Here is a 27,857-nt window from a genome sequence, read left to right on the forward strand (position 1 = left end):
AATATATGGAAACCCGCAAGGTCTCTTATAGGGACGGATGGCCATTATTCTAATAATTTGTGGCATGGTAGCTAGTGCAATTTATATCGTTAAGCCGGGGATGTTTGTCACGACAGCCATGGAGTTTTCAGAGCGGGTCCCTCTAAAAGTACACAGAACAAGGTTGATATAACTGTCCGGTGGCCGAGATGGGACATGAATAATAATAAGGGACATGAATGGTACTAATAATGGTATTAATAATAATAATAATTGAAATAATAATAATAATTGAAATAATAATAATAATTGAAATAATAATAATAATAATAATAATAAAAAATATGAATAATAATAATGTAATACACATATAGGATAAGTTATAAAATAAATCACCATGTTGTCTTGAAATTTTGACTTCTTATCGCGGAATTTAGACATACCAATTTATAAGTTCAGCTATGATGTGCCTTCTAGGCCACCGTATAAAATATCTCACAGACAGCAAAAAAAAAAAAAAAAAAGTCAATGTATTAGCCAAAATAAACATACCACCGCCATGATGACAATTAAATGAACAAAAACATAACTATTGTTATAGTCTGATATTCTCGCTCATAATATCGACTCTTATTTTCTTTCCACATAGTTTTTTACCCTTTCACTGAGTATTGTACTTTTTGAGCTATTTTAATTGGAAGGGAATTTGTTGATATTTTCTCACGAAACGGTGTTACATATAATTTCAAAGCAGGTTTTTCTCCCTCTTGGCTTTTAGATCGGGGAAAAAAAAAATATATACCATCATATTGAGAAAAGAAAATGTTTAACACATAGGTCTGATCATGAAAACAGTTAAGAATGAAAGAATAAAACAGAAACAAAAGAAAGAACAATTAAAGAAATACGACACAAACAAAATAAAGGAAATAAAACAACAGAAAAAAAAAACAAAAGAAAGAACAAAGAAATACGACACAAATAAAAGAAATGAAAGAAAACAAAAGAAAATGACAGAAACAAACAAAAGAAAGAACAAAGAAATACGACACAAATAAAAGAAATGAAAGAAAACAAAAGAAAATGACAGAAACAAACAAAAGAAAGAACAAAGAAATACGACACAAATAAAAGAAATGAAAGAAAACAAAAGAAAATGACAGAAACAAACAAAAGAAAGAACAAAGAAATACGACACAGATAAAATAAATGAAAGAAAACAAAAGAAAATGACAGAAAACAAAACAAAAGAAAGAACAAAGATATACGACACAAATAAAAGAAATGAAAGAAAACAACAGAAAAACAAAACAAAAGAAAGAACAATGAAATACGACACAAATAAAAGAAATGAAAGAAAACAAAAGAAAATGACAGAAAACAAAACAAAATAAAGAACAAATAAATACGACACAAATAAATGAAATGAAAGAAAAGAAATGAAAGCAACAGAAAACAAAAGATAAGAAAGAACAAATAAATACGACACAAACAATAGAAAGGAAAGAAAACAATAGAAAAGAACGATCATAGTACTATTATGTCAACATGTTAAGTATTGTGCCGAACTAAATTTCAGAAACATTCGGATTTGGTTGGGCAAGTTCATAACTGTGTTGTGGAGTTTTGGCGTGAGATATATCTTAACATTAAAAAGACACGTGTTATCTGGGGTTTTGAGAGCCACATCGGGCTCGAAGAGAGTTCTGTCATTTGACCCCATCTCGAACTCTTAAATGTTCCCTTAGGTATATTAAGAAAATGGCGAATACACTATTTTTATGTCATATTTGACTAAACCCCACTAGTGGAACCCCTATGTGGGCCTAGGGGTTGTACCCTCTAAACCCTCTATCGCCAAGCCTATAATTAGTCCGAACGAACAACTGCCCACAAAAGCAAAGAGACCTATTTTGCGAGGAATGGTTGAATAATGGCGTTTCTTTTCCCTATTTTTGTTGTTGTTACGACAGGAATGGACGTAGATACCCCATCACCAACAGACGACAGCTCTCAGAGTGGTGTAGAGATGTCGTCGGACGACAGTTCATTCACAGAACCGCCTCCAATATGGCAGTCCAAAGAATCAGGTATGGTAGTACCAGAGTACGAGTAGAATTCACCTTCATAATTTACGTAAGTACGTGAGATCGAGTATACCTAATCTTGCTGCATATACGGTGTGGATGCGTATTATTAATAGTTTTGTATAACTGTCAAAGCAGAGCGCAGGCCTACTATACTGTACGCACGTGTTACGATTGTACACAGAGTGCACCCCTGGTGCTGTTGAATCTCACAAATGTATAGGCCTACAGAGAATAGCCAACTTAAGAGGCAAGCCAAGCCGTATTAATGAAATGAATGTGTCGCATGTGGTATGACAGATAAATATAATAACTTATAAAAGATCAATACACCAGACAAAATTCTACCGTTCACGACCGGTTTCGACCCTTTGGGGCTCAACAGACGAAGATAGGAATCGAACCCCGGACATTCGTGTTACAGACCCAAGTCCGTAGGCCGATACCACTCGACCACAGTGATTCTACTGGTGTGAATGTGTATGAAAGGCTTTCTACAACTGTCAATGAGGGAGAGTATTATGCACATGTTAAGATTGTACAGAGTGCACCCCTGGTGCTTTTAAATCTGACGATATACATAGAATTACTTCTTTTAGAGGCATATTTACGGCATGCCATACGTTTCAAAAATGTCCAAAACAATATAAGCATGTCCAAAATAATATAAGCATGTCCAAATTTATATAAACATGTCGAAACTAATATGAGTATGTCCAAAAATAATACGAGCATGTCCAAAATAATATGAGAGTGTCGAAAGACTATATGAGCATGTCCAACATATTAAAAGAATGTCGAAAAATAATACAAGGGCGACAAATGTAACTGCCTAATTCAATTTTGTATTGAACATTTTGGCGTTTTAAGTTACGCCATATGTTGCAAAATATCCAAAAAAAATATAAGCATGTCCAAACTTATATGAGCATGTCCAAATTTATATAGACATGTCAAAACTATATGAGCATGTCCAAAATAATACGCGCATGTCCAAACACATATAAGTATGTCCAAATATAATTTGAGCACGCCCAAAATTATATGCGAGTGTCGAATAATAATATAAAAGTCTCGAGTGTAACTGCTAACTTCAACTTTGTTATGAACATTTTGGCGTTTAAAGTCACGCCAAATGTTTCAAATATCAAACTTTTATATTGGTATGTCGAAAAAAAATTAGCTTACAATACCTTCTTTGGAGGTAATTTGTATCAACTGACACAATAGTTATCATTATGGCAATATATTATTGAAACATTCTTCTGTTTTTGTGACGCAAATAATTCAAAATATGTAAAAACAAGACCATCACCTAACATTTTTCCTTTTCACATCCCTACGTAATGTGAGTGGTTTCGCCCTGCCTAGAGGTGCTGAGATTATTCATATATTGTTGCGAAGGCAAAGAAGTTCACGTGCTAAAGTACGTACAACATGCACAAGCGCTAACAACGTACAGTAGTTATCACACATGCGTACGTTGACAGTGAAAATGAAGTACTATACTGTGTTACTTTTTAACGGAAAATTGTGACACTTAATTACGGTTACCAGGCGAAGTCGGCCACTAGCCCAGAATTAAAAAAAAGTAAGCCTAGGTTAGGGGTATTCAACGTTTAATCTTCACTCTCACCTTTTAACTAAATTTCAAGATGGAAACGTGGGAAGAACTCGCCAACTACATATTATTGATTAAACCGCGTGGAATGTTGGACACAGTGGTTCTTCCTATTAAACTCACTGATAGTTACAGCACCTTGGGCCAGGTTGATCACTCGCGCTACGAAACAACTCAACTAATATTTCCTCGAAAATAAAATCGTTCTTGATCGAAATATCATTAAAATATTAACACACACACTAATACGGTAATGGATGAACTGTATATCGTCTTAAGTTACGCTGGATATGGTGTTTTTGCTTTCAGCATACCAAAATAAAAAGTTTGATATTTGGAACATATGGCGTAAATTCAAACGCCTGACTGTTCATTACAAAGTTGAATCGAGCAGTTACGCTCGAGACTTTTGTATTATTTTTCGACACTTTTTTATATTTTGGACATGCTCATATAGTCTTTCGACACTCTTATAATATTTTGGACATGCTCTCATTATTTTTGGACATACTCATATTGGTTTCGACATGTTTATATAAATTTGGACATGCTTATATTTTCTTGGATATTTTGCAACAGATGGCGTGAATTCAGATGCCAAAATGTTCACTAAAAAGTTGAAGTTAGCAGTTACATCGACATGTTCATATAATTTTTCGACACTCTCATATTATTTTGGGCATGATCATATTATTTTTGGACATACTTATATTAGTTTCGATATGTTTATATAAATTTGGACATGCTTATATTTTTTTGGACATGCTTATATTATTTTGGACATGCTTATATAGTTTTGGACATTTTTGATACATTTGGCATTCCGTACATATTAAACCGAATTTATTAAACGAATATGTCGCAGCCCTAAATCCGTACCACTCGGTTACGACTATAGTTACCTTACAACTATTTGGCTTATGACTAGACATTATATAAATGTGTTCTAATCTAGTTCAATGTAATGTAAGTTTGTGAATACCTCCCTGCTCCATTATGCGTTGATGTAAATTGCTGTATATTTTCACTTACCACCAGATTCAAACAAGCAACTCAAAGTAATGATGGTCTGGAAAAACGTCAGCCCTTATTCTTACATGCAAATTAGGCTAGGCTAGGTACATCTACTATATGGCAGTGTGGTAGGCTGAACTGTAAGTGTTCTCGTTGGCTTTGAGAAGTGACCTTCTCAAAAGCCTATGTGTTGTACCATTCAAGCAACATAACAAAACAGAATGGTTTACGTTTCACAGAACCACCTCCACCAACGGCAGCCAAAAAAATTCACTTCTACTAAAATATTATGTTCTTTGTTTTATAAGATTTATAAACTTCGTTATTATTTCTCTTGAGCTCAGAAGCTTGATATTTATCCGGTTATTTTATGGCGATTTGTTGGTGAATGTCATAGGCCTACTAGAAGAAAAAACAAACAAACCTTTCAAAAATACCTCTAGCTTACAAACGACAAGGTACAATCAACGGTCTATTTGTTCAGTTGTTGTTTTGCAGGGAATTTTCAGAAGAGGTCATCTTTGAAAAATGCTGTGTTGTGATATTAATGATAATCTATTTTATTGTCTCTATTTTCAGGTAATTGCATAGAGTGTCCATACGATTTTTCGGTAGATCGCGATGTCTTCTTCGAGAAAGAATACGAGTATAGTGAGTATTCAACACAGGAGGTCCCCGACACGGAGGGGGCGGGATGTGGGCGGGGTGGGTATGCAGGGGGAGGGGGGGGGCTGGTCTCAATTATGAGGACAATGGTTTTACTGTTGGCGCGATAGTACCGCAGGGGACATGGAGCTAAGATACTGTTGTATCGAACAGACTTTACATATCCGCAGGATACGAGAAACGGAAATCAAATTGTAACATTTGATATCAAATATTTGCTGGAACATTTCTAACCTTGCAATATACATAACTTCATGGGTTTCCTAAAAAAAAAGAGGGCGTTTTTCGTTGGATAATAAGTAGAGCTTATGTAATGACGTCTTTCACAGTCACACTTTAAACTTTACTTTACTTTAACATATCAACATCAATGGGGTGGGGGGCATGGGTGGGGGGGGGAGGAGGGGGATTCGATATAAGTTAATACGTAAGAATGTGATATACATGTTTTTTTTATTTACATTTGATGGTGGTAGTGTTAGAGAATTTGACATTTATGTTATTTTCGTTGACGTATATTATAATAAAAAATTAAATCATGTAGTTATGTGCTTTTGATTTTGATGTATTTATTTGGTAAGATATTTCATATAATATTTTTCTGTTTTCTTCACAGTCATACGAGCCCGTGTAGAGTCTTACATGCAGTACACAGTACGAGATATGTACACGACCGTTATTGTACAAGAAGCGATCAAGTTTAGTGGACTCATTATTCCGGAAGGGGAGGTAAGGATTCGTTCTTGTTCTTGGTGTCGAATACTGTGACACCGATTGAGTAGCATGGCGGTAAGATGGGGGGGGGGGGATAAAGGCCTATATACAATGGGATCATTGTGTCTGCATCACCTACGTTACGATACGTTACGAGGGTATAGGCAACGGGAGTAGCGGGTGGGTGGGGGGGGGGGGTAAGGGAGATATGGGTCACCAAAAGTTTTGCTCAATGAACAAGTAGAAGGACAAACCCGAAATATCTGAAAATGCTACAGCTACAGGAATCCCACGATGGCTCTTTCCCTTTACGAAAACATTGACCCCCATCTTTCAGCTAAAGCCTCTCTCCCCTCAAAGTTACCAAAAAACCAGGAAGGATATGTCAGGAGGTCCGGCGGGCAAACGTGAACTTCTTAGGGTTTCGGCTATCAGTGTCACTGTTGTCACATATTGTCACATATCAACACATTTTCTTTCATCTGTATACCCCCCTTTTAATGGCCCAACGCTAGTGTTCAATTCTATAGATAAACATTTGTAACCCTTAGTTTGCCGCGTGTATATTATCGCCGAAATGTTGGTGGCTTATTTTTGGAAAGAAATATGTTGCTTTCTCTCCATCTCCGTTTTAGTAAACCTATTTGATATGTTTTCTCCCAATTTACTGACATGAAAATAACGATTGTTTCTATTCGTTTGACCTTTTTTAGGTGCAACTCTGGTCGCGTGGTAATTGCGCATGCCCACATCTCGACGTGGGTCGTGAATATTTAGTTCTTTGCTACGAAGATCTAGAAGAAGGAAGATTATTGTTAGAACCCGATTGTACGGTGGTGCCTTGGAACAACAAATATATCAAAAGAATAACGGTAAGCATTTCGTAGAATTCGAGGACAGCCGTTTCCATCTTTGGCAATTAAGATTACCCTATTGGTGTAATACTGACTTTTCTTACATGTGTGTACCGAACACGTTCATGAATGTGAGCTTGAATTCTTTCTCCTTGTCACGTGGGTATATTGTCACGATGCCTTTGGAGGAGGTGTTCGAGTGAGGAGGGGGTGGGGGAGGGCGGGAGAGGGTGAATCAGCAAGGAGTTAGTGTATTTAAGTGGATTTATTTAAATTCCGTTTACAGAATCAGAACCCGTTAACTTACAACGTGATCCGACACTGTACCTTACACAGTCATGTGATAGTTGCAGTAAAATAAAAAGGCGCGCACAATTATTACACAATGACGCGTAAAGAGCTAACTCTTCTTTGAGAAAAAGTCCTGTGAGTTTGTATCTTGTATTATGTAATTCTTAAGCCTTGTTTATATACATGTAGGCTGTACTGAGCATTCTTCAGTGTGTGCTATGATTGTTTTCTAGAAATGGGATCGAATCTTACGGAAGGAGCAACAGCGAAGAAGATTTGAGAGACGAAGACGAAATTTATATCATATTTGACCTTGACAGCGTCGCAAAACTTCTGGACAAAACGGAATCAATAGAGGGCGTGCTGTAAGCCAAGAAGGGAGCTGATGACGGCACTTCTCTGCGTGTAGAAACTTTAAGATGACGGCATAGTGTGTGAAAGGTCCAAAGGGCTGCGGGAGGGGGGGGAGAAGAGGGGGGAGAGGGGAGGAATTCACGATGTTCTAGTTTCTGTCACAATCCAAGATTACAGAGAAGTCTCTAAAAACGGCTTTGGCAAGCTGGTCTGAACACCACTTATGACTGCCTGCATCATGAATATTCAATGACCTGATGGTTGGGTATTGATAGATCCTTGGTCACGTGGTTGTACTTTGTTTCAAGAGACCTGTGATACACATCTGACGATGGTCACACAGTCACAGTCTCGATGCAAAGGGGACTGGGCTTGAGATTTGGATCAGTTAACTATAGCTTGAGTTTCGTGACCAGGTTCTATCTTGCCTGACTTTTCTTTAATAAAACTAAAGGGGATTCTTTGTCTTAATGTTTTGAAGATAACTCTTGAATATGCAACATTCTGTTCTTTTCAGATGACATAAATATGAAGACCTTTCCTTGACCTTTAATATGGTCTTGCGTAGTATCTGTTCCCCGTCGCAGGGAGTCGTGATGACTCACTTGACGTGAATTTTGATGATCACACGATAAGAGTCTCGACGTAAAAGAGACTGGAGAAGGGGGGGGGGGGGGAGTGGATCAATCTGATCGGTTTATTGCCCAGGCTCTCCCTCTCTCTCTCTTTCTTGGCTGACTTTTCTTTAAAAGAAGGTAGCTCTTCAAATTATATGTTATTTACTCTGTCTTACAGAAATTAGTTTTACCAGTTTATAGCTGTTTTTTCCACAAGTTGGTGTGATTTCACCACAATTTTGTGGTTTATCATATTCATCCGCTAAATAGGATCTCTGAAAAGGATTGTTATTAAAATTATTTTAGACCGACAAAATGGCACTTCGAATTATATTATTAAAATTAGGCGAAATCTTCCGAGGGTTTGCAAATTACAAAAGAATAAAAAATGAGACTTTTCAATAAGTGTGTGGGAGACAAATTTGTTTCGCGATTTATCATATACGAGCAGACACAATGATAATAACCACACCATCCCATTAGATTTAGAGGCAGCCGTTTATGGGTAAATATTACGTGGCTTTATCATAATATCAAAAAGTTACAACCGAGCGCAGCTTTAAGAATTAATCGCAAATGTATTCAAGATATGGTAAAATTCAGACATGATTTGCATAACTGAAAAGTTTAACCCCCCCCCCCCCAAAAAAAATAAAAAAATAAAGTGCGGGATTGGGTTAGGCCTACATCCTATGATATCGACCCACAGGAAAGATACAATTTTTTTTTCTGAGATGTAAATTTAATTATAGTGATCTCACCCCCTCCCTCTACCCCGCGTTAAAAATCATCAACAAATATCTTTAAAGTCCATCAACACATAATTGATACCAAATGTTGTGAAAGGGAATTCTAATTTTTGTATTCCTGTTAGCATTTCTTCAACATTGAGCTAAGTTTGTAAATACTTAGCTCAATACTTAGCCCCCTCCCTCTACACCACCTTAAAAATCATCAACAAATATCTTTAAGGTCCCTCAACACATAATTGATACCAAATGTTGTGAAAGGGTATTCTAATTTTTGTATTCCTGTTAGCATTTCTTCAACATTGAGCTAAGTTTTGTAAATACTGGAATCTATGTAAATGTTTTATCTAGGCTATGTATGTTTGATTCGTCTTCCCAGTTATTTCTTTCTTCGCATCGCCCAGACAAACGTATTCAATTTATTGCACTGGTCTGCTAAACCTAGAATATTATGCTCGCTACAAGTCGTTTCATGATTCAACGTGCGCATGCGTGACATCATGTAGGCGAGAAATATATATATATGTATGTATATATATTCTCAAGGATCCTCAAGCGCCATAGGAAGATGATGAATGTGTGTAAACTCTGAGAGGTGTAACAATGGGAGATAATTAGTAACGGAGGTGATATATTTTTTACACTCAAAATTAGGTACATATGTATCATTTTGATCATACCAAATGATAATTGATCAAAATGACAATTTTGATAATGATATGAATTATATGATATGAATATCAAATTGATAATTTTGATCATCAATATATGATCATTTTGATAAAGCCAAATGGACAATTGTTAACACGCACGAAGAGCTATACGATTGTAGAGACTTAGTTTAAGGGCGGATCCACGGAGGGACCAGGACCCCCCCCCCCCCCCCCCCCGCATTGCCCATATAGCATCCAGATATTACAAGAAAATAACATTTGCTCCAAACAAGCTATCCTTAATAAAACAAACTACAAAAAAAGACTAACATTTTAGGCGTTCCTTACATGTTAGTGATGTTTACTCTTGCGCCGCTATTTAAGAATTTGTTTCGGCATCGAACGATACTTGTCTTGGCCGGGCCCCTCTATCGAGAACCCTGGACCCGCCATTATTACTAGTACTTTTAAGCATAGTTACACTAAGCGATTTGATTTTAATTAAGAGGCCTTAACATACTACTGCCTTGCCTGGAGTTAGTTGATCGTACTGAAAAGCCCGGATGCTTGGGTAACGTGAAGTCCTCCGTGAATCCATTTTCGTTCTGTGGAGTATGAAACTGATGTATAGCGTATCGTTCGTTGTATTAGACACTTAGTGGAGAAAGTTGAGCTGAGTAATCGGTGTTTTTGGTTCAAAGTTTCGAAAAACACACAAACAACTCTCTGCACGGCGAAACATAATCAAAGAAGATAAGATTTTCATTCAAAATTCACATAGACTACGCATTTTTGTCTCCCTGCTATTTTCTTTTCTCTTTTGAACAGAATTTCATTTATATGAATTGACGCACTTGTTATAGCTTGGGTAGTTAATGAGCTCCTCAGAATTAGCATCATATATATGCATGTTGCTTCTATGGCAAAGTGAACTTAGGATAATATAAAAGCTATGAGTTCAAGAGTGAAACAGTGACGGTGGTGCTGGTTGTTTTTTTGGGGGGGGGGGAGGAAGGGGGGTTACCATTTTTCTTGCGAGCGTGATATAGATATTATTAGCCTCTAGTTTTCTATATCAGATACTGAAACGTTCATTGCAAAGCTGACTTTTGAACGTTGCAAGTTCTTAATGAAAATTCAAGATGAAATAAATGTGCATATTCATATTTTAGGTATTAATATTCATATAGTTAGACTTTTTCTGACGCTAGTTGAATTCTCGATTTTCTGTTAGCGCATAGACCGAGATATTTTTATATATTTTTCTGCTCCCTGCCTAGGGGAATTGGAGGATGGGGAGGGGGGGTGGCTGAGCTGGGGAGAGGAGACGTGAAAACGTGCAACAACATTGTTTGACATGCTCGTGAACCAGCGTCAATGAACGCGAATTGACAGTGAAAATAGATGGCGCTCTTCTATTTTTATTAGTATAGTTTCCTGCATTCGATATTGTGAATTATGGATTTTCCTAAGGTCCAGTTATGATGGTGATTTTTAAAGGTAATTACTATGAAGTATCACAAAAATGGTTATTAATGGTTAGTAATTAAATTTACAATATATTTTTAAGCATATTTTAGACTTTTTTTGAAGATATATTTGTGTGGTATTTCTCGTTTTGTGAGAATACCGGTAGGCATGTTCACAAAGTTTGTTTTTTATTGATATATAAATTGGGCAAGGCAGTCAATATACAGCGTTGCTCATGTTTGCTTCACTTGGTGACTTTTGTTGCAGTTTTAAGTTCTTACAATTTATCTTCTTTTTTTTTATAAATTCAATTCTTCTCAGTATTTTCCTTTTCATTTTTATATTTGACCGACGGAAATAATTTTTATTGCAAAGCATTATACTGAATCTCAATGTATTTTCAGAAGGAAAACAAGACAAAACAATACAACAAGAGCATTTGTATCGTCAGCGCTAAACGGAGAGCATCTCTCTGTCTTATTTCTTATTTTCATATTTGTCGTGGCTTGTCCTTTTTTTTTTTTTTGGGGGGGGGGGGCTCCTTTTCTTTATTTACGAAAGTTGATCTGATGCTATGAATTGTTTTTTATTTCTTTTGAGTTGTTGCTTGTATTCATTCCTCGGAAAGCAATGCTCTCTCTTACCAGCACAAGCAAAAGGTGTCTCGTGCGGTAAGGAGGGTCGGATGTGGTGCAGTGGCGGGGGGGGGGGGGTTAGTGTGAAGGGTTAGGGTTGGGTAGGTCTACTTTGAGGTCAACAGAGGTCAAAGTATGACAATGTTGTAAGCAGGTCCACGTGAGTGCAAGAACTTTGCTGATCAGGGCAATGCGGACCCCACCTTCAATCGTCAGGGGAAATGGTGCATTCAGTAGGCAATAATTGGACCAATCCTACGAATGAACGCCCCCCCTCCCCCCCCCCTCTGTAACATCACAGACAAATCATAAGCACAGTATTGAGTTTAGATCAAATTCTAACCCGTATTTAAAGTTTAAATATGCCTCCGAATAGATCAATTTGAAAACTGAGCTCCTTTTTTTCTTGGGAGGGGGATACCCCTATGAACCCCCCCACCCCCCACCCCTGCATGCGAAATTCGGCTTCAAAAACTGACGGCCATAATCTTGCCTTATAAAACCCTTCACTCGCCTCTGTCCCTTCCATAATATTCATGACCCTACCTTAATCAGTCGGGGAAAATTTAGATTCCCCCCACCCCCATCATCCCCTTACGTTTCAAATCCTGTGCACGCCAATCCATCCTCTACACTTCGTCCCCCCCCCTCCCGCTCAAACAGCTTTTTCTATCAGTATTGTTCACATTTTAAAATGTTTACCTTTGACTTTGTTATTTAAAACGAAACTTCGCTTATCGAGGCTCCTGAATATCATTATTATGTCAGGGGTTCTCGAAGGAAAGGGGGGGGGGGGATGAAGGCTGAACATTAGTTGGACCAAAGGACCGGAATTTTGGTTTGACCAAAGGGTCAAGATATGCAGAATCAATATTTTCACCATATCTTTATCATGAGCAACGTGCCGGTAGGTAGGCCTGCAGTTGTGCCTAAGCCTTAGGAGTTAAGGACACGGCTGCCCAATTAGTGCAAGATAATGGTGCATAATTCATTCTTTCGCGGGAACCACATGTGGATAATCCATGTTCTCTACGATACGACTGATTTATCATTACTACCCAAATGCCAAGGTCAATCTTCTTGAACATTCAGGTACTAGTTAACAAGCAAATGACTTTTGAGAGAAATGGATGTGTCCAAATTTAGACGAGGGCTATGCGAAGGAGGAGGTGGGGGGTGGGGGGGGGAGGGTTGATTGGAATGGGGGGGGGGGTGAGGCAATTGACCAATTATTCAAAATAGTGAAGGGAACATAAAGTCTATATCCCCCTTTCCCTCCCAGATCTCAACAGTTAATGTAAATATCAGTACAGACAATATATATGGCATGATATAGTACATGTTGTAATCGTTATGTTCAGTACAGTTCATAATAATATGAATAAGTAAAATATATATTTATGTATGTAATATTTACACTTACCATTGAAGTACTTTTATTGAAATGTTTTATATGTGGAATATTTTGATCTTTTTCATTTTCCTTACTGGAATGTTTTTTTTTCCAACTGCAAAGACGCTCTCAAACAAAAAGAGCCTTTGTTCGTTCTTATATATTCGATGCTTGTAACAATGACGTCACATGTGTAACAATGACGATAATGACGTCACAAAAGTGACAATGACGCCATGCACATGTTGTCTTTCTGACCCCTAAAAAATAAAAAAAAAACAATTATTAGTTGAAAGAATAAAGAAAATCTTGAACATATAATAAAATAACAGCAGGTTAATGAACCAATTAGGGTATTCGAGGTGGAGAAAAAGGGTCATGGGTGGGTCAACGGGGATGGGGGATTATAGCTAAGAAGGCTATCCGCAGATAACAAAAAAAAAAAACATTGGCTTCTTCGAGGTCCCATAGCGATCATGACCATATCGACCAGTGCCACTGTCCATGACAGGGCCCTCTTTTTTTCAGCCATGAGCTATTTCCGCGAATTCGCGGAATATCCGTGATTTCTTTTCGACAAAAACTATTATCCTAACACACTGTAGCATACGAAAACTGGAGCCTATACCGCAATTTTTGCAAAGTTCGGTGATTTTTTTTTTACCCCATGCTCATCCCTGTTATTTGGAGTGGACTTTCCCATCAGAGGCCATTTAATTACAGCGGTATATCGAGAACACTATTAACCGAACCGTTCAATAGTTCATCTCTTCTAGACTAGAGACCATCCTTGCATAACAAAATCGCTGTTAGCCGTTATCATCCTCATACAATAGAAATTAGAAAACAAATTGAAAAAAGGAAAAATTATTTGATTAGCTGGTACTTTGTTCGCTAATTTACATATTTCTATGAGAACGATTCAGCACCGCCATGGCATTCATCACTATAGTTAGAAATAAATTGAGGGCAGGGGGCGGAGGTGGAGGAGAGGGAGGGCGGTATGGTTGAGGCACACTATTCCCACAGCCCCGCTTTCCAAATTGGTTTCTGGGTACTCTTGAGATTTGCATACGCCTGAACGACTTGACTTGGTAGATATGTTAAGGTATGTGTTCTTTGTACGTTGTACTATAAATACATTGAAAATGACACAGAAATGTATTGACTCATCAACAGTGCGCATGCTCGTCACGCCAACTCATGTGACCCCAAACATGGGACAAAATTAGTTTCAAGTATGACGTGAATCCTTTAAAGTGTTTGATTGGAAACTAGCATAGGTCATAGATTAGTTTCACATTTAAATAGTCTTCTTAACAGAAAGAATTATGTGACCTTTTGCCGATGGTCACAATTATTCCTCCAGGATAATGGCAGTGACAGACAGAAAAAAACCCCCATCTACTATGTGTATGAAATAGCGGAAAGCATCTAAACTTAACATTTAATCTGAAGAACTCAGCAATTATATGTGTGACATATTGTATTCGTTAAACTGACTCTATGTCAGTAGTAACCAACAGTTACCCCTATAACTGAAAAAAAAAAAATTTACGCCTGAAAAAAACACGATATAGATGGCGCTCTTCACAAACAAACAAAAGATAATACTAACAAATCCACCTCGATAACGGCGAACTTCCTATTTGTGCTGTTTATGCTGCGCTGTATAGCACAATGACCATCTGATCGCTTTCTGGTCCTCTGCACAAAACATCAATCGCAGTTTCTGAAATCGGTTCATAGACTCTCGTGTCCATTTCACTAAATTTTCCAAAATTCAATTGTTTTTTCTCCTTCCAAGAATTAAAAGAAAAAATTAGAATTATCTCCATATCGCGCCTCGGCGTTATGATTTGAACCTTCGAAATCAAAATCGGGTAAGTTATCGTCATCAGCGCCAGCGTTCACGTGACCGGAAGAACCATTTGCTAGATCATCTGGACTGTTTCGTAAATCGAAATTTCCTAATATCGGGCCCAGATTAAAACTCTGAAGGCTATCATCATCAGCTTGTCGCGGCGTCCTCCCGTTTGGAAAGACGTGACTACGGTTATTCACCCCCCTCGATGGCCTTCGACCTAGATACATACTTGCTGTCCGACCGACTCGGTCCGTCGGTTGGGGTTGGTTGACGTTGCTATGGATACCTCCGTTTCGTCTGTCGTAGCGTGGGTTGTTTGAATTGGATCCCGTCGGTGACGTAGTAGTAGTAGGCTGACTGACGTGGTATGACCGAGTGATTACTGCTGGTATTTCAGAGAATCGGCCGTTCGGTAATGATCGGGCGTCGTCGTCTACGTAAGGGTTGTACCTCTGAGGACCTCGTCTTACCCCTCTCTGATTTTCAGATTCTGCTGACTCCTCTTCATTCTGTTATTGAGAAAAGATTCACACTATTGCTTTGTTGTAGCCTAGTACATTTAACTGTGTGCCACCTCTCATCCCCAACTCTCCACCCCCCCACCACCCTACCGCCTTTCTCCCAGCCGTGTTGTCCGCCGAACGAAAAATACGATAAGAAAATCTAAGGATTGTAGATACGCTGGTAGCATACATATCTCTAAGATAACGGCACATCCATTATGGGACTAGGCATGCGTGGCTTTATCATAGGCAGGGTCGAACTGACAAGTCGGGGGCAATCGTGCAGTGCCTTGATGTAATGTAGTAAAGATGAAGTAGTATACCGCCACCTTTCTGTTATTAACTTTACATACAGTACTGAACGATAACGGACATATTTGAAGATTAGAATATAGTATGTAAAGCATCATAACACACGTCTCTTGTTTGCTCTCTGCCTCTTTGTTCATTCTATATATATTCCCTTACCTAATACCGAAGGATATCATACCCGAGACTCTCCCTCCCCCTCCCCCAAGTGCCCGTGACCCCTAGGGCAAATAAGGAGTGGCAGCAGCCTCCGTTAGCGCCTATAATCAAGCCGATATTTAGTGGTTACGCTGCAATAAGTTGTGACGCAATATTGTGGGCCTTAGATCCATGTAAAGTTGTTCCCTTTTCGGAAGCGAGGTAAATCTTGACACTTTTGCGTTGGGGAGGAGGGGGTGGTTAAGTGAGGGGAGTGTGTGTCAGGAACTAACACTGTTTGAATTCTAGCTATGCCGCTGGTGGGCCGGGTTTGGGGGGGGGGCGGGGGCGATGCAATGACCGTTTCTACCAGGGCTCATATCACCATTACCCCTATATTTATATATATATATATATATATATATACTTACAAAAGATGTATTTTGGATACAGCAATATTGGACAGCAAATATTACTGATAACAGAGCAATAAAAGTACTCAAAACAGATTGTGCTATTAGCAAAACACCATCACCGCCGTCACTACGTTCCACGGATGAATTGACTGCAGATATTATAAGACATATGGACGAGGAGAACAACAATGGAACGTCAACCAGAAGGCTGACGATAACCTGTAAAGAAAAAGAAAAAAGGAATGAAGAGGTTACCATGGAGACGTGAAAATGACGTGAATGAAAACATTGATCGCGACAACAAATCCCAGAAAATGAAAAATCTTCATGACACTGTCGTCAGTGAGTAGCCTACACATTGTCTAGTCCGTTGTCTTGGATATGATGTTACTATTATATAACTATGACAATGAGGTGCCTGTGATATAGGCATAATTAGCCACTGTGTCTTTGATCACCCTCGATGAACCTTTCAGAAAAAAAAACTTTGGCTCTCTGTTATGCCAAAAGTATACCCCTTAATTCAACAGAAAACTGTTTAAGGATAAAAACCCACCCAATTTCCTGCATGGCAACTTTGTACCGGAAAGGTAAAAGAGCCATTACACTCCCCTTTTTTTATACGCATATCCTGTACCGATAGCCTAGCATACTTTGTATGTGAACACGGAACAGTGGCTACTGTTGATCTTTTTTTCGCAAATCCTATACCGATAGCCAAACTTTGTATGAGAGCAAGTAATATGACTTTTAGTGATCTTTTTTAAGCGAATCCTAAACCGCTAGCCTAACGTACTTTTATGAGAGCAAGGAACCTGACTACTATTGATCTTTTTACGCAAATCCTATACCGCTAGCCTAACGTACTTTGTATGTGAGCAAGGAACTTGACTACTATTGATCTTTTTACGCAAATCCTATACCGCTAGCCTAACGTACTTTGTATGTGAGCAAGGAACCTGACTACTATTGATCTTTTTACGCTAACCCTATACCGCTAGCCTAACGTACTTTGTATGTGAGCAATGAACTTGACTACTATTGATCTTTTTACGCAAATCCTATACCGCTAGCCAAACGTACTTTGTATGTGAGCAAGGAACTTGACTACTATTGATCTTTTTACGCAAATCCTATACCGCTAGCCTAACGTACTTTGTATGTGAGCAATGAACTTGACTACTATTGATCTTTTTACGCAAATCCTATACCGCTAGCCAAACGTACTTTGTATGTGAGCAAGGAACTTGACTACTATTGATCTTTTTACGCAAATCCTATACCGCTAGCCTAACGTACTTTGTATGTGAGCAAGGAACTTGACTACTATTGATCTTTTTACGCAAATCCTATACCGCTAGCCTAACGTACTTTGTATGTGAGCAAGGAACCTGACTACTATTGATCTTTTTACGCTAACCCTATACCGCTAGCCTAACGTACTTTGTATGTAAGCAAGGAACCTGGCTATATTGATCTGGTAGGCATAACTGTTCTAAAGAACTTAGTTCGAATTGTTGATACAGACTACTTTGTTACTATTGGATATGATTTGCCTGATAGTGAAGTCAGAGAGATCGACACATATTTTCTAAAAGCTATTGGACCGTGAGCATTTGTTATATGTTATTCATTCGTTTAAAAAAAAAAAAATAGTTAAGAATTTGTATATTGATGGAAGGTAGGCTAGGTTACGTTTTTTATCGATTGAAGAACTTTATAAATATATAAGATCAAAGGTAGTAGGTGCGTGAGTCAAATGAGTTTCCAAGGTTATCGCAACTTTGTAATTTTGTATTTAATCTTTGAAAACATGTTTGAATGCAATATTTTTCTTTCTTGCATTATGCAGAGGGGCGGGCAGTTCCACTGCGTACGGTATAGAATAACAATTAGTAAGTTATATTTCACATAACGTTAAATATTATTCGATCTATGACTAAAAGATATAGTCAGTCGGGGGATTGTTTCCATACAGCTAGCCGGAGAAGCATTTAGCCATGAATGTAGGCCTACAGGCTCCATGAACTAATGGTGGCATATTGGTTCAGTGTCGATATGTATATATATGTATATATATATATATATATATATATATAAATAAATATATATATATATATATATATATATATATATGTATATTTATATATATATATATATATATATGTATATATATATATATATATATATATATATATATATATATATATATATATATATATATATATATATATTCAAAAAAACTCTAAGGGACTAGTCATAATGTTTTAAATTAACCAATAATACCAGCCCTCTGATAACATATTTCAACCTTGATAATTATCTCCTTAAGCGAAACACTATTTGTAGGTTGTTTTTGTGGTATTATTTAGGGGAGTTTCTCATTCTACAAATATCTATCAAGCCTCTCACATGGACTAAAGGTTATAGATGAGGTTGTATCTTCTCAAATACTTTCTGATACGTTAACGGAGCGCAATGGTGGCGGGGTTGGGGTTAGTTGGGATGGTGGGGGAGGGGGTGGAGTAGATGAGAGTTCTGTCGTCCAGAGTTTGGTTGGGTATAGGGAATGGGAGGTGGGGGGAGGGGTGAAAAAGGAATGGAGTCACTTCCCTTTGAGAAATTGTGGTAAATTGGGGGGGGGGGGAGGGAGGGAGGTGCTTAGATGCAAAATGGTGCTATATATTGCAATTGTATTTAAAACAATGCTGAAGAACATTCGACTTTTTTAAGTATAATATGTGGCGGAGGGGTGGAGTGGGGAGGTCGGTGTGGTTGTTTGGGGGTACATTTCCTGGGCATGGATGTTACAGTCAGATTTTAATGGCAAAGTCATCGCAAGGCGTGACATTTTGGATTGCGTGGTTGGGGTAGATCTTAATAAATTAGAAATCTGTATACTTACAAGGTAGGAATGTAGTAAACAAAGGTAAGTTATTGCAAGAATGCCAACAACAATAGCCTGCAATGATAACAAAAGAAAAATATCAGAGATTTATGATAGATCAGTTTTAGGATCAACAGAACACAACTACAGTCCTCAAATTAATATATACGCGCCTGCGCAAAATAAAGGAAAGTCAAGATCAAAAGTTTTTTACACCGTTTGTTGTACGTTAGTTTGACAAGCACGATTACGTGTTAAGCGTTGCCCCTGGCAACCCCTCTGCGTGTACTATGCGTTCGGGTTTCTATATATAAGCTGCCAGGGTTGTATATTAGATCTGCAATGTAACACCAAACGGGACATTACTACAATATTATATATAATGTCTATTTTGGCGTTCCATAACATGCAAGTCGACTTTGCTTTATAGAACGTTAGGTGGGCTTATATACCAAGTGAGTCATGTACTTCTGCGTGATCATGGATGGGCTCACAAAAAAAGTTCTTACAATATTATTTAAATAACTGATCTTGCTACTTGACACTGAAAGAGTCATAGAAGAAAAAAAAAATGTTTTCTTTGCGATGGCTAAAAATAGAGTCGAGGACAACATTCTTTAACAACGTTGTTCTGTTATATTAAACTGCATACAACAAGTCAGTGGAAAATTGTTATTTTTTTCCGTTCATTTACATGGGTCTTTTCAGTTTTATGTTCTAAGTTTATTTCTTAGGATTTTTGAGCTTTTCTTTGCTTCCAATTTGATTCTTAATTTTGTTTTAAAATGATCAATGATAAAACCTGCTCTTTATCCGAAAACAAATATTAAACCATTAAAACTATACCGGTACACTTGTCAACTCAATATTTCCCCAACATCAAAATGCAGAAGGCTAACACAAGAGGAACCGTTATAGAATACTTGTCATCAGAGACGGATCCAGGAATGGACCAGGAAACCCTCTTCTGAAACACATACAAACACACCAACACGCACACATACATACAAACACACACAATTGCAAATGTTTGTTCCAAACTTGTACACACACAATAGCAAAATGCAATTGACTCCACGGTGAGCGGGTCTTACTCACCATTTATCGATGTACAGCTAAATTCGATAGCAATTTCGGTATCTATCGTACTTTGTTTCCCGGCCCTCTCTTTCGCCGAAATAGAGGCGTCGAGAACTACTTCTGACCCGGGGGGGGGGGGAGGAGGTTTTGCCGCCGGGTCCTCTCTTTGCACATTTCATATAGCCTATCTCATAATTTGTCGGGCCCCTTCATATTTTTCCCGCCCCCACAAATGACCACAGGCCCTGGGATGTATCCCCTCTCCCCCCCCTCATGATCCCCTCTAGCCAGGCTTACTGAGGAATGCTTGATTCTCTTCTGGTTTTTTGTTTGTAATTTATACGATCCTACGATCCATGAAGGAATGAAATTATCCACAGATCACAGAGGATGTTGGGACGAGTATGTGAAGAGTTTTGGAGGAGGGTGGAGTGGGGAGTGGGGGGTGGGGGGTAGGCTGAGCCGACGATGTGGGCGTGTGGTATTTATGTCCTACATGTATTTTTCAAGTTATCACGTGAGTCATTTTACTAAGTATTATATATGATACTTATGCAGAAATAAAATCACTTGGTTAACAACCAGTACGTATAGATACCGGTACGTTTTAACGTGTATGCGTTGGAGGAAAGATAACATGTAATGCCTTGTACAAAAGACAGATAGAATTGCTTACCAGCAGACCGGTGACGAGTCCAAGATAATAGTTGCCACCAAAGGTTGATGAATCCAAGCAAATTTGGTAGCAGAGGAACCAGGCGACACTCTCAAGGACTCCTAGTATGAATATTATTGATCCCATACAGCACCCGCACATAACAACAGCATTGTGAGACATTGTGGTATATAGCCGTATGGATCCCTGACCGAAAGACAAGAACACGAAAATATTTAATTACAAAACAGTAAAGACAGAATAATCCCTACCATTAATGTTTTTTTTAATACAATTTATGGAGCAAACTGATCCCGAAGAAATTAAACTTATACATGTGTAGGCTACGTAATCGTAACCGCACTGTCTAGTTATGGTGTTTGAGGGGTATATGATGATGATGATGATAATAATATTATTACTTATAATAATAATAATAACAATAATAATATATAAAAAATATAATCATAATAAAAAAAAAAAAAAAAAAAAAAAAAAAAAAAAAAAAAAAAAAAAAAATAATAATAATAATAATAATAATAATAATAATAATAATAATAATAATAATAATAATAATAATAATAGTAATACTACTACTACTACTACTACTACTACTACTAATAATAATAATAATAATTATTATTATTATTATTATTATTATTATTATTATTATTATTATTATTATTATTATTATTATTATTTATATATCGCTTGACATAAAAGAATAAACCCAAACACTTTACACGGGACCATAGTTAACTCTTAAGAAATACAGAAAATAAAATATATACAGAGTAATAAAAGGAACAAAGTAGTCAAAGCATAATCAGAATAGAAATAAATTAGTCACTCAATCAATCGATTAATGAAACTAACATATGCGATACATGTATGTGTGCCCTTATTGAGAGATATATTCCATGTATGTGTGCCCTTATCGAGAGATATATTCCATGTATGTGTGCCCTTATTGAGAGACATAATTCATGTATGATCTGATCTTGATCGATATACATTTATGTGTGCCCTTATTGAGAGATATATTCCATGTATGTGTGCCCTTATCGAGAGATATATTCCATGTATGTGTGCCCTTATTGAGAGACATAATTCATGTATGATCTGATCTTGATCGATATACATTTATGTGTGCCCTTATTGAGAGATATATTCCATGTATGTGTGCCCTTATTGAGAGATATATTCCATGTATGTTTGCCCTTATATTGAGAGATATATTCCATGTATGATTTGATCTTTATCGATTTACTTGTGGTGTGAAATAGCGGTACAATCAAAACAATAATATTAACTTATGTTAACATAGATAAGAAAACGAATACACGAAATATCAACATTTGTAAAATGTATGAGTTCAGAATGAAAGAATTACCATTATGTTGAGAGATTCCTGCAGTTAACAGGTTTTATTAACGTCCCCAGTGGCGGAGCTAGGGGTATTGGTCGGGGGGGGGGGGGCGAGAATGGTCTGTAAGGGCGCTTTCGACACTATCTAAGCGGAGCGCCACCACAGGTTGGCGCGGAGTGTACCCAAAAAATTTGAGTAAACATACTCCCTAGATCGCCGTAAATGACCCTTTCCGGGCCTTGCTAATTTGCAGATGAAGGAAGAATAAAAATATACAGTTCTTGGAAACAGTTTCGTACAACGGAAGTGCCGATAAATTAAAGACCGCCGTTAGAGCATTTTGTCAGAAAATTACACCAACAAAATGTGACAAATGTCAATAGGTAAATGAGAGCGCAATAAAAAAGTAAATAATCCCGAATAAGTAAAAAGTGGTAAAATGCTGAAAAGGGCGTCAGCAGTCCATTTGAGTCCGCCCCCTGACTATATGGGCGCTCCGCCACTGAACGTCCCGTTATATACTAAATGCGAAAGGCAAACGAAATGCAGGTTGGAAGAAAAGAAACTGCCATAGGTTCTTTCAGGGTCAGTTTCGAATTATGCTTAAATTACTTCCAAATTAAGCAGTAAAAATTAGAGAAATATTAGATTACTTCAATGAAACCAGCATCCCGAGGATTATAGTGTTAATGTAATTAAAAAAGCTAGGCTATTTATGTCTACATTGAAGTGCAGTGGGTCTAAAGGATTCGTGTTAATGTAATTAAAAAGGCTAGGCTATCTATATCTACAATGAAAGTGTATGGTGTTAATGTAATTAAAAAGTCTATAGGCTATCTATATCTACATTGACAGTGTAGTGGGTCTAAATGATTCTAGTGTTAATCTAATTAAAAAGGTTTGGCTATCTATATCTACAATGAAAGTGTAGTAAGGTCTGAAGGATAAATATCAATGTAATTAAAAAGGCTAGGCTGTCTATATCTACAATGAAAGTGTAGTAAGGTCTGAAGGATAAATATCAATGTAATTAAAAAGGCTAGGCTGTCTATATCTACAATGAAAGTGTAATGGGTCTTAAGGATTCTAGTGTTAATGTTATTAAAAAGGCTAGGCTATATATATCTACAATGAAAGTGTAGTAGGTCTGAAGGATAAATATCCATGTAATTTAGAAGGCTATGCTAGGTACATATAGCTAACATAGTAACATCATGTTTTTTGGAAAAGTAACAGACTTTTTATTAAGAATTACACAAATAAAAATACTGATATATAAGTAGAATAAATTAATTCATGTGCACCATGGCAGCATAATGATTGGAAAAACGTGAATCTGTAAAATGCTAACTTTTAATGTTATATAACTTACTAAAACCCTGCATGGAGAATACTCGATTTCACATTTATACTTAGTTCAAAAATACTGAAAACATTTTTTAGTTCACCCAATTTGGTTCGTATGCACCAAAGTATCAAGTTCACTCTAAATAGAAGTAACAACATCCTTATTCGCCCGACACTTCAAATATTTGCATAGAGACGCGTCCTTGATTTCAGCCACCGCTGCAGATATATTGTACTTATGCTTGGAAAAATTGGAAAGGTTACTTCCTTGAAGAGGACAATACACTCTTGTTTGATCGTGTTATGGAAGGCTAGGTTTAACGTCAGCGAATACGTAAAGCTCTGTTTAAGACTTTTGCAGTGTAAATCCACTGTAAAAGCTACTATATATAATCCACGAATTCGAAAGATAACGTAGTTCCGAATTGCACTTTTCCTCAGATATTTTGTCCATGATTTTACGAGGTTGGTATCGTATCGTTAAATATAAAACGATGAAAGTTGGGGGGGGGGGGTGGGCGGGGGGTGGTAGGAAAATTCTGAATCTCTCTGTCTTGGAGTTTTGCTTAACATTTCAATTCCCACGTCACGCCAACCAAAAAGAAGAAAAATATAATTTTACTACTTACGCCTTTCGATGATGAAGAATGACCAAAACATTAAATATTTAAGTTGTTGTAGACGTGACAAGAAATTTTAACAAATGTTATGGTTTGTTGCAAAAGAGGTGAAAGAAATATATATATTTTTCATTATACCTTCTCTATATGTGTATATATACACAAACCTTGAAATAATGAACCAGTTATCCTGAATCGGGTGGAATATTTTCATTTCCGCTTACGTTTTGAGACTACGCTCTAGTCACAAAACTCTCATTTCCTCAAAATATCATACCGAACACAAAGTCAACTATAGCCAGCCCCATACACCCCGCGTCCCCCTCAAACTAAATCTGTGATTATTCAAAACTAACCATTTGGCGAGTTAAATGCTGCAGTTTGCTAGTCTATGTCATTTTCATGGTGCCTTTTCTCTAATGAGGGAACAACATTCTAGATATATATGATTTAGTATGGAGTGAAAATTATGATTTAGTATAAAGTGAAAATAAGGGTCAACGGTTAAGAACGCAAGTTTTTCTTTTTTTTATAAAATACCGTACGGATTTTGTAATGTATTTAAATATTTTTCCATGTAGTAAGTTTCAATCTGGTATTAAATAATACGAATACGTGGAATCTATAGATGCAGTATTCTCTATAGTAAGCAAAGTGTATATGACCCAGATCATACACACAACAAGAGTTTTACCTTGACGTCACAGATTGGTCATTTAAAAGTCTCTTATCCTTCGTCTGATACCATCTCGAACCTATCTCGAGGTCCTACACCCTCAGTCCCTCCACCCTCTCATCCAATCTGGAACCTGTCTCTAGGTCCTGCCCCAACCCCTCCACCCTCTCATCCAATATCAAACATGTCTCGAGGTCCTAACCCCTCAGTCCCCCACCCTCCCAATCAATCTCGACCTGTCTCGAGGTCCTGCCCAACCCCCTCCACCCTCTCATCCAATCTCGAACCTGTCTCGAGGTGCTACACCCTCAGTCCCTCCACCCTCTCATCCAATCTCAAACCTGTCTCGAGGTCCTACACCCTCAGTCCCTCCACCCTCTCATCCAATCTGGAACCTGTCTCTAGGTCCTGCCCCAACCCCTCCACCCTCTCATCCAATATCAAACATGTCTCGAGGTCCTAACCCCTCAGCCCCCCACCCTCCCAATCAATCTCGACCTGTCTCGAGGTCCTGCCCAACCCCCTCCACCCTCTCATCCAATCTCGAACCTGTCTCGAGGTGCTACACCCTCAGTCCCTCCACCCTCTCATCCAATCTCAAACCTGTCTCGAGGTCCTACACCCTCAGTCCCTCCACCCTCTCATCCAATCTCAAACCTGTCTCGAGGTCCTACGCCCACAGTCCTTCCACCCACTCATCCAATCGCGAACCTGTCTCGAGGTCCTGCCCCAACCCCCTCCACCCTCTCATCAAATCTCGAGCTTGTCTCGAGGTCCTGCCCCAACCCCCTCCACCCTCTCATCCAATCTCGAACCTGTCTCGAGGTCCTACACCCTCAGGCCCTCCACCCTCCCATCTTATCTCGAACCTGTATCGAGGTCCTGCCCCAACCCCCTCCACCCTCCCAATCAATCTCGAACCTGTCTCGAGGTCCCTGTGTTACTCCGAAGTATCCAACTTAACATCAAAAATATAAGATCTTTTTCAAAACTAATTGATAAGCGGTAAACAACTATAATTATTCTCTTTTCAGTATAATTATACTTACATTCAAATCACCTATACACTTACCTTATGTTATCGCTGAAATATATGGAATATTTCTCACTCGTAAATAACGGTGGTTATAAAACAGATGGAAACACAATCATCCACTACATTGACGTAAAATACTTTCTTCTATTCCATGACGGTTATATCCATAGTAAAGGGCTCGGCGAATTGTATATCCCTATCTCTATATACTACAAAAACTCCCGACCAGAAAATGAAAAATCACATTATTAAAATATTCCCAAGTGTTTTGGTTTGTCGAAAAGAAGACCTTCCTTGGTTTAACTTTATCAGTTTACAAATTAATAAACCGTCGGCGTGTTTTGTTTTTTAGTTAAAGACAAAACATGAAAGTGCTAAGAAACAGTACTTTCTTTCTCAAAATGTGGGTAAAAAGCGCTGCTTTTTCCTTGTCGAAAGTACACCGTCCTTGGTATAATTCTATCGGTTTTTGCAAAAGTTTTCACTTCGACGTGTTTGTTTTTTAATAAAGACAAAATATGAAACTGGTAAGCAACAGTATTTCCTCAATAACATGTGTAAAAGAGCGCTGATTTTATCCGAAATATCGTGAATTGGTACTTTTGCCCTGAAGTCCCTTATAGATGCAAGTGTGGCCTATACAGCCCTGACAGATATTATACATGCCGTGTTGTGTTCATATATTTTTCAGTAGCTCAAAGTAATCCAGTGCGGCACGGATGATTTAGTTTGTAAGGCTTTCATATGACCAAAAAAAAAATCACTATCAGCAATTAACAAACAATGTAGTGATTTCTGGACCAGTGGTGCATATCCGAGGTCACAGTCGAGCTAGGACTATTGTAAACATTATCGACGACTTCAAAAACTGAAGCGTTTGTTATGTAGCCAATAAACTGGATTGTATATTCCTATCTTTGAGAGAGAGAGAGGGAATGGGGGGGGGGTGATGGAGAGAGAGGGGGAAGGGGGGCGGGGTGATGGGGTAGGTGGAGAGAGAGAGAGAGAGTTGGAGCGACAGAGAGAGAGAAAGAGGTGGAGATGGAGAAAAAATGTTGAGCTCTCCCCCCCTCTCGTTAGCTGAGAAAGTCCTACTTATCCCCTGTGTCTTCCTGACACACCCCGCCTCCCCTCTCTCCCTCTCCGGTTATTCATACTTTTTCTTCTCTTCTCAACACGGAGTGCTCGCCAGGTTTACATTTGTTTGGTATTAAAACGTTCAAAATAAGTTTAAACACGAAAGAAAATCTGTGATAACCTGCAACTTATAAATATATTTTTAATTGGGGGAGGGGGGGGAGAGATTTCTCTTTAGGTTTGTTGGTAAAAATTACTGACAAAAACGACCAAAATCTAAGTGCTGCACTAGAGCTATATTTTAATCAAACTTCCTGGTTCAACTATTTAGTTGAACCACAATCAGTTCATTTAGAGATTATGTAATCAAGTATACATACGGTGAGTCGTCGAATAAACAGAATAATAAAACCACATAATAAAATAATAACTTTTGAAGACACACCTGCGTGCATGCATGCATGGGTTTGTATGGTATTAGGGAACTTATAACAGGATATTTACTATTTCTAAATCATTGCAGGGTGTGCCCATTCTTAGAACGTGTCAATAACAGTTGTATGATTCTGTTTGACAAACGCATAAAGCCGTATCACCACATATGAATAACGTCAACTATACCGCTGCATGACAGCGTAACAATAGTATATATGACGTCATCAATCATTTGAAACATTATAAGCTAGACTGCGAGCTGCTTAAATTAACCGAGTACCCCAGCTTATAACAGGCTAAGAAGTTATAACATATGTATAAACCCTCAAATGAAACACTGTATAT

The 27,857-nt window shown here is 37.9% G+C and overlaps 2 protein-coding genes across 5 annotated transcripts in view; one reads left to right on the forward strand and one right to left on the reverse strand.

The window, feature by feature from the left end:
* The window catches only part of LOC139982846 (secreted frizzled-related protein 3-like), a 28,511-nt gene extending 16,980 nt beyond the window's left edge, over positions 1 to 11,531 (forward strand). For all 4 annotated transcript variants that reach the window (XM_071995964.1, XM_071995962.1, XM_071995961.1 and 1 more), the window contains exons 3-7: positions 1,953 to 2,069; positions 5,281 to 5,352; positions 5,984 to 6,096; positions 6,795 to 6,953; positions 7,460 to 11,531. In XM_071995964.1, coding sequence (XP_071852065.1) covers positions 1,953 to 2,069; positions 5,281 to 5,352; positions 5,984 to 6,096; positions 6,795 to 6,953; positions 7,460 to 7,537 — 539 coding nt within the window. In that variant the 3' untranslated portion in view covers positions 7,538 to 11,531. The remainder of the gene's footprint in view (positions 1 to 1,952; positions 2,070 to 5,280; positions 5,353 to 5,983; positions 6,097 to 6,794; positions 6,954 to 7,459) is intronic.
* Positions 11,532 to 13,517: 1,986 nt separating this feature from the next.
* On the reverse strand, positions 13,518 to 26,722 carry LOC139983263 (uncharacterized). Its single transcript, XM_071996691.1, has 5 exons — positions 26,037 to 26,722; positions 20,974 to 21,159; positions 19,236 to 19,292; positions 16,346 to 16,549; positions 13,518 to 15,473 (listed from the first exon to the last, which is right to left on the reverse strand). Exons 2-5 carry the CDS (start codon positions 21,133 to 21,135, stop codon positions 14,907 to 14,909), a joined length of 990 nt encoding a protein of 329 aa, XP_071852792.1. The 5' UTR covers positions 21,136 to 21,159; positions 26,037 to 26,722; the 3' UTR covers positions 13,518 to 14,906.
* Between the last annotated feature and the right edge of the window lie 1,135 nt (positions 26,723 to 27,857).

This window comes from Apostichopus japonicus, chromosome 16 (genome assembly GCF_037975245.1).
Source record: "Apostichopus japonicus isolate 1M-3 chromosome 16, ASM3797524v1, whole genome shotgun sequence".
Classification (NCBI taxonomy): Eukaryota; Metazoa; Echinodermata; class Holothuroidea; order Aspidochirotida; family Stichopodidae; genus Apostichopus; species Apostichopus japonicus.

Excerpts from the sequence above, each read along its gene's own strand:
- LOC139983263 (XM_071996691.1), bottom strand. The coding sequence starts at position 21,135 with ATGTCTCACAATGCTGTTGTTATGTGCGGGTGCTGTATGGGATCAATA. Across the intron at positions 16,550-19,235 it reads GTTTACTACATTCCTACCTT|GTTATCGTCAGCCTTCTGGT; the intron begins GTAAGTATACAG and ends TTTTCTTTACAG. Across the intron at positions 15,474-16,345 it reads GTATCCAAAATACATCTTTT|AATGAAGAGGAGTCAGCAGA; the intron begins GTAAGTATATAT and ends TCTCAATAACAG.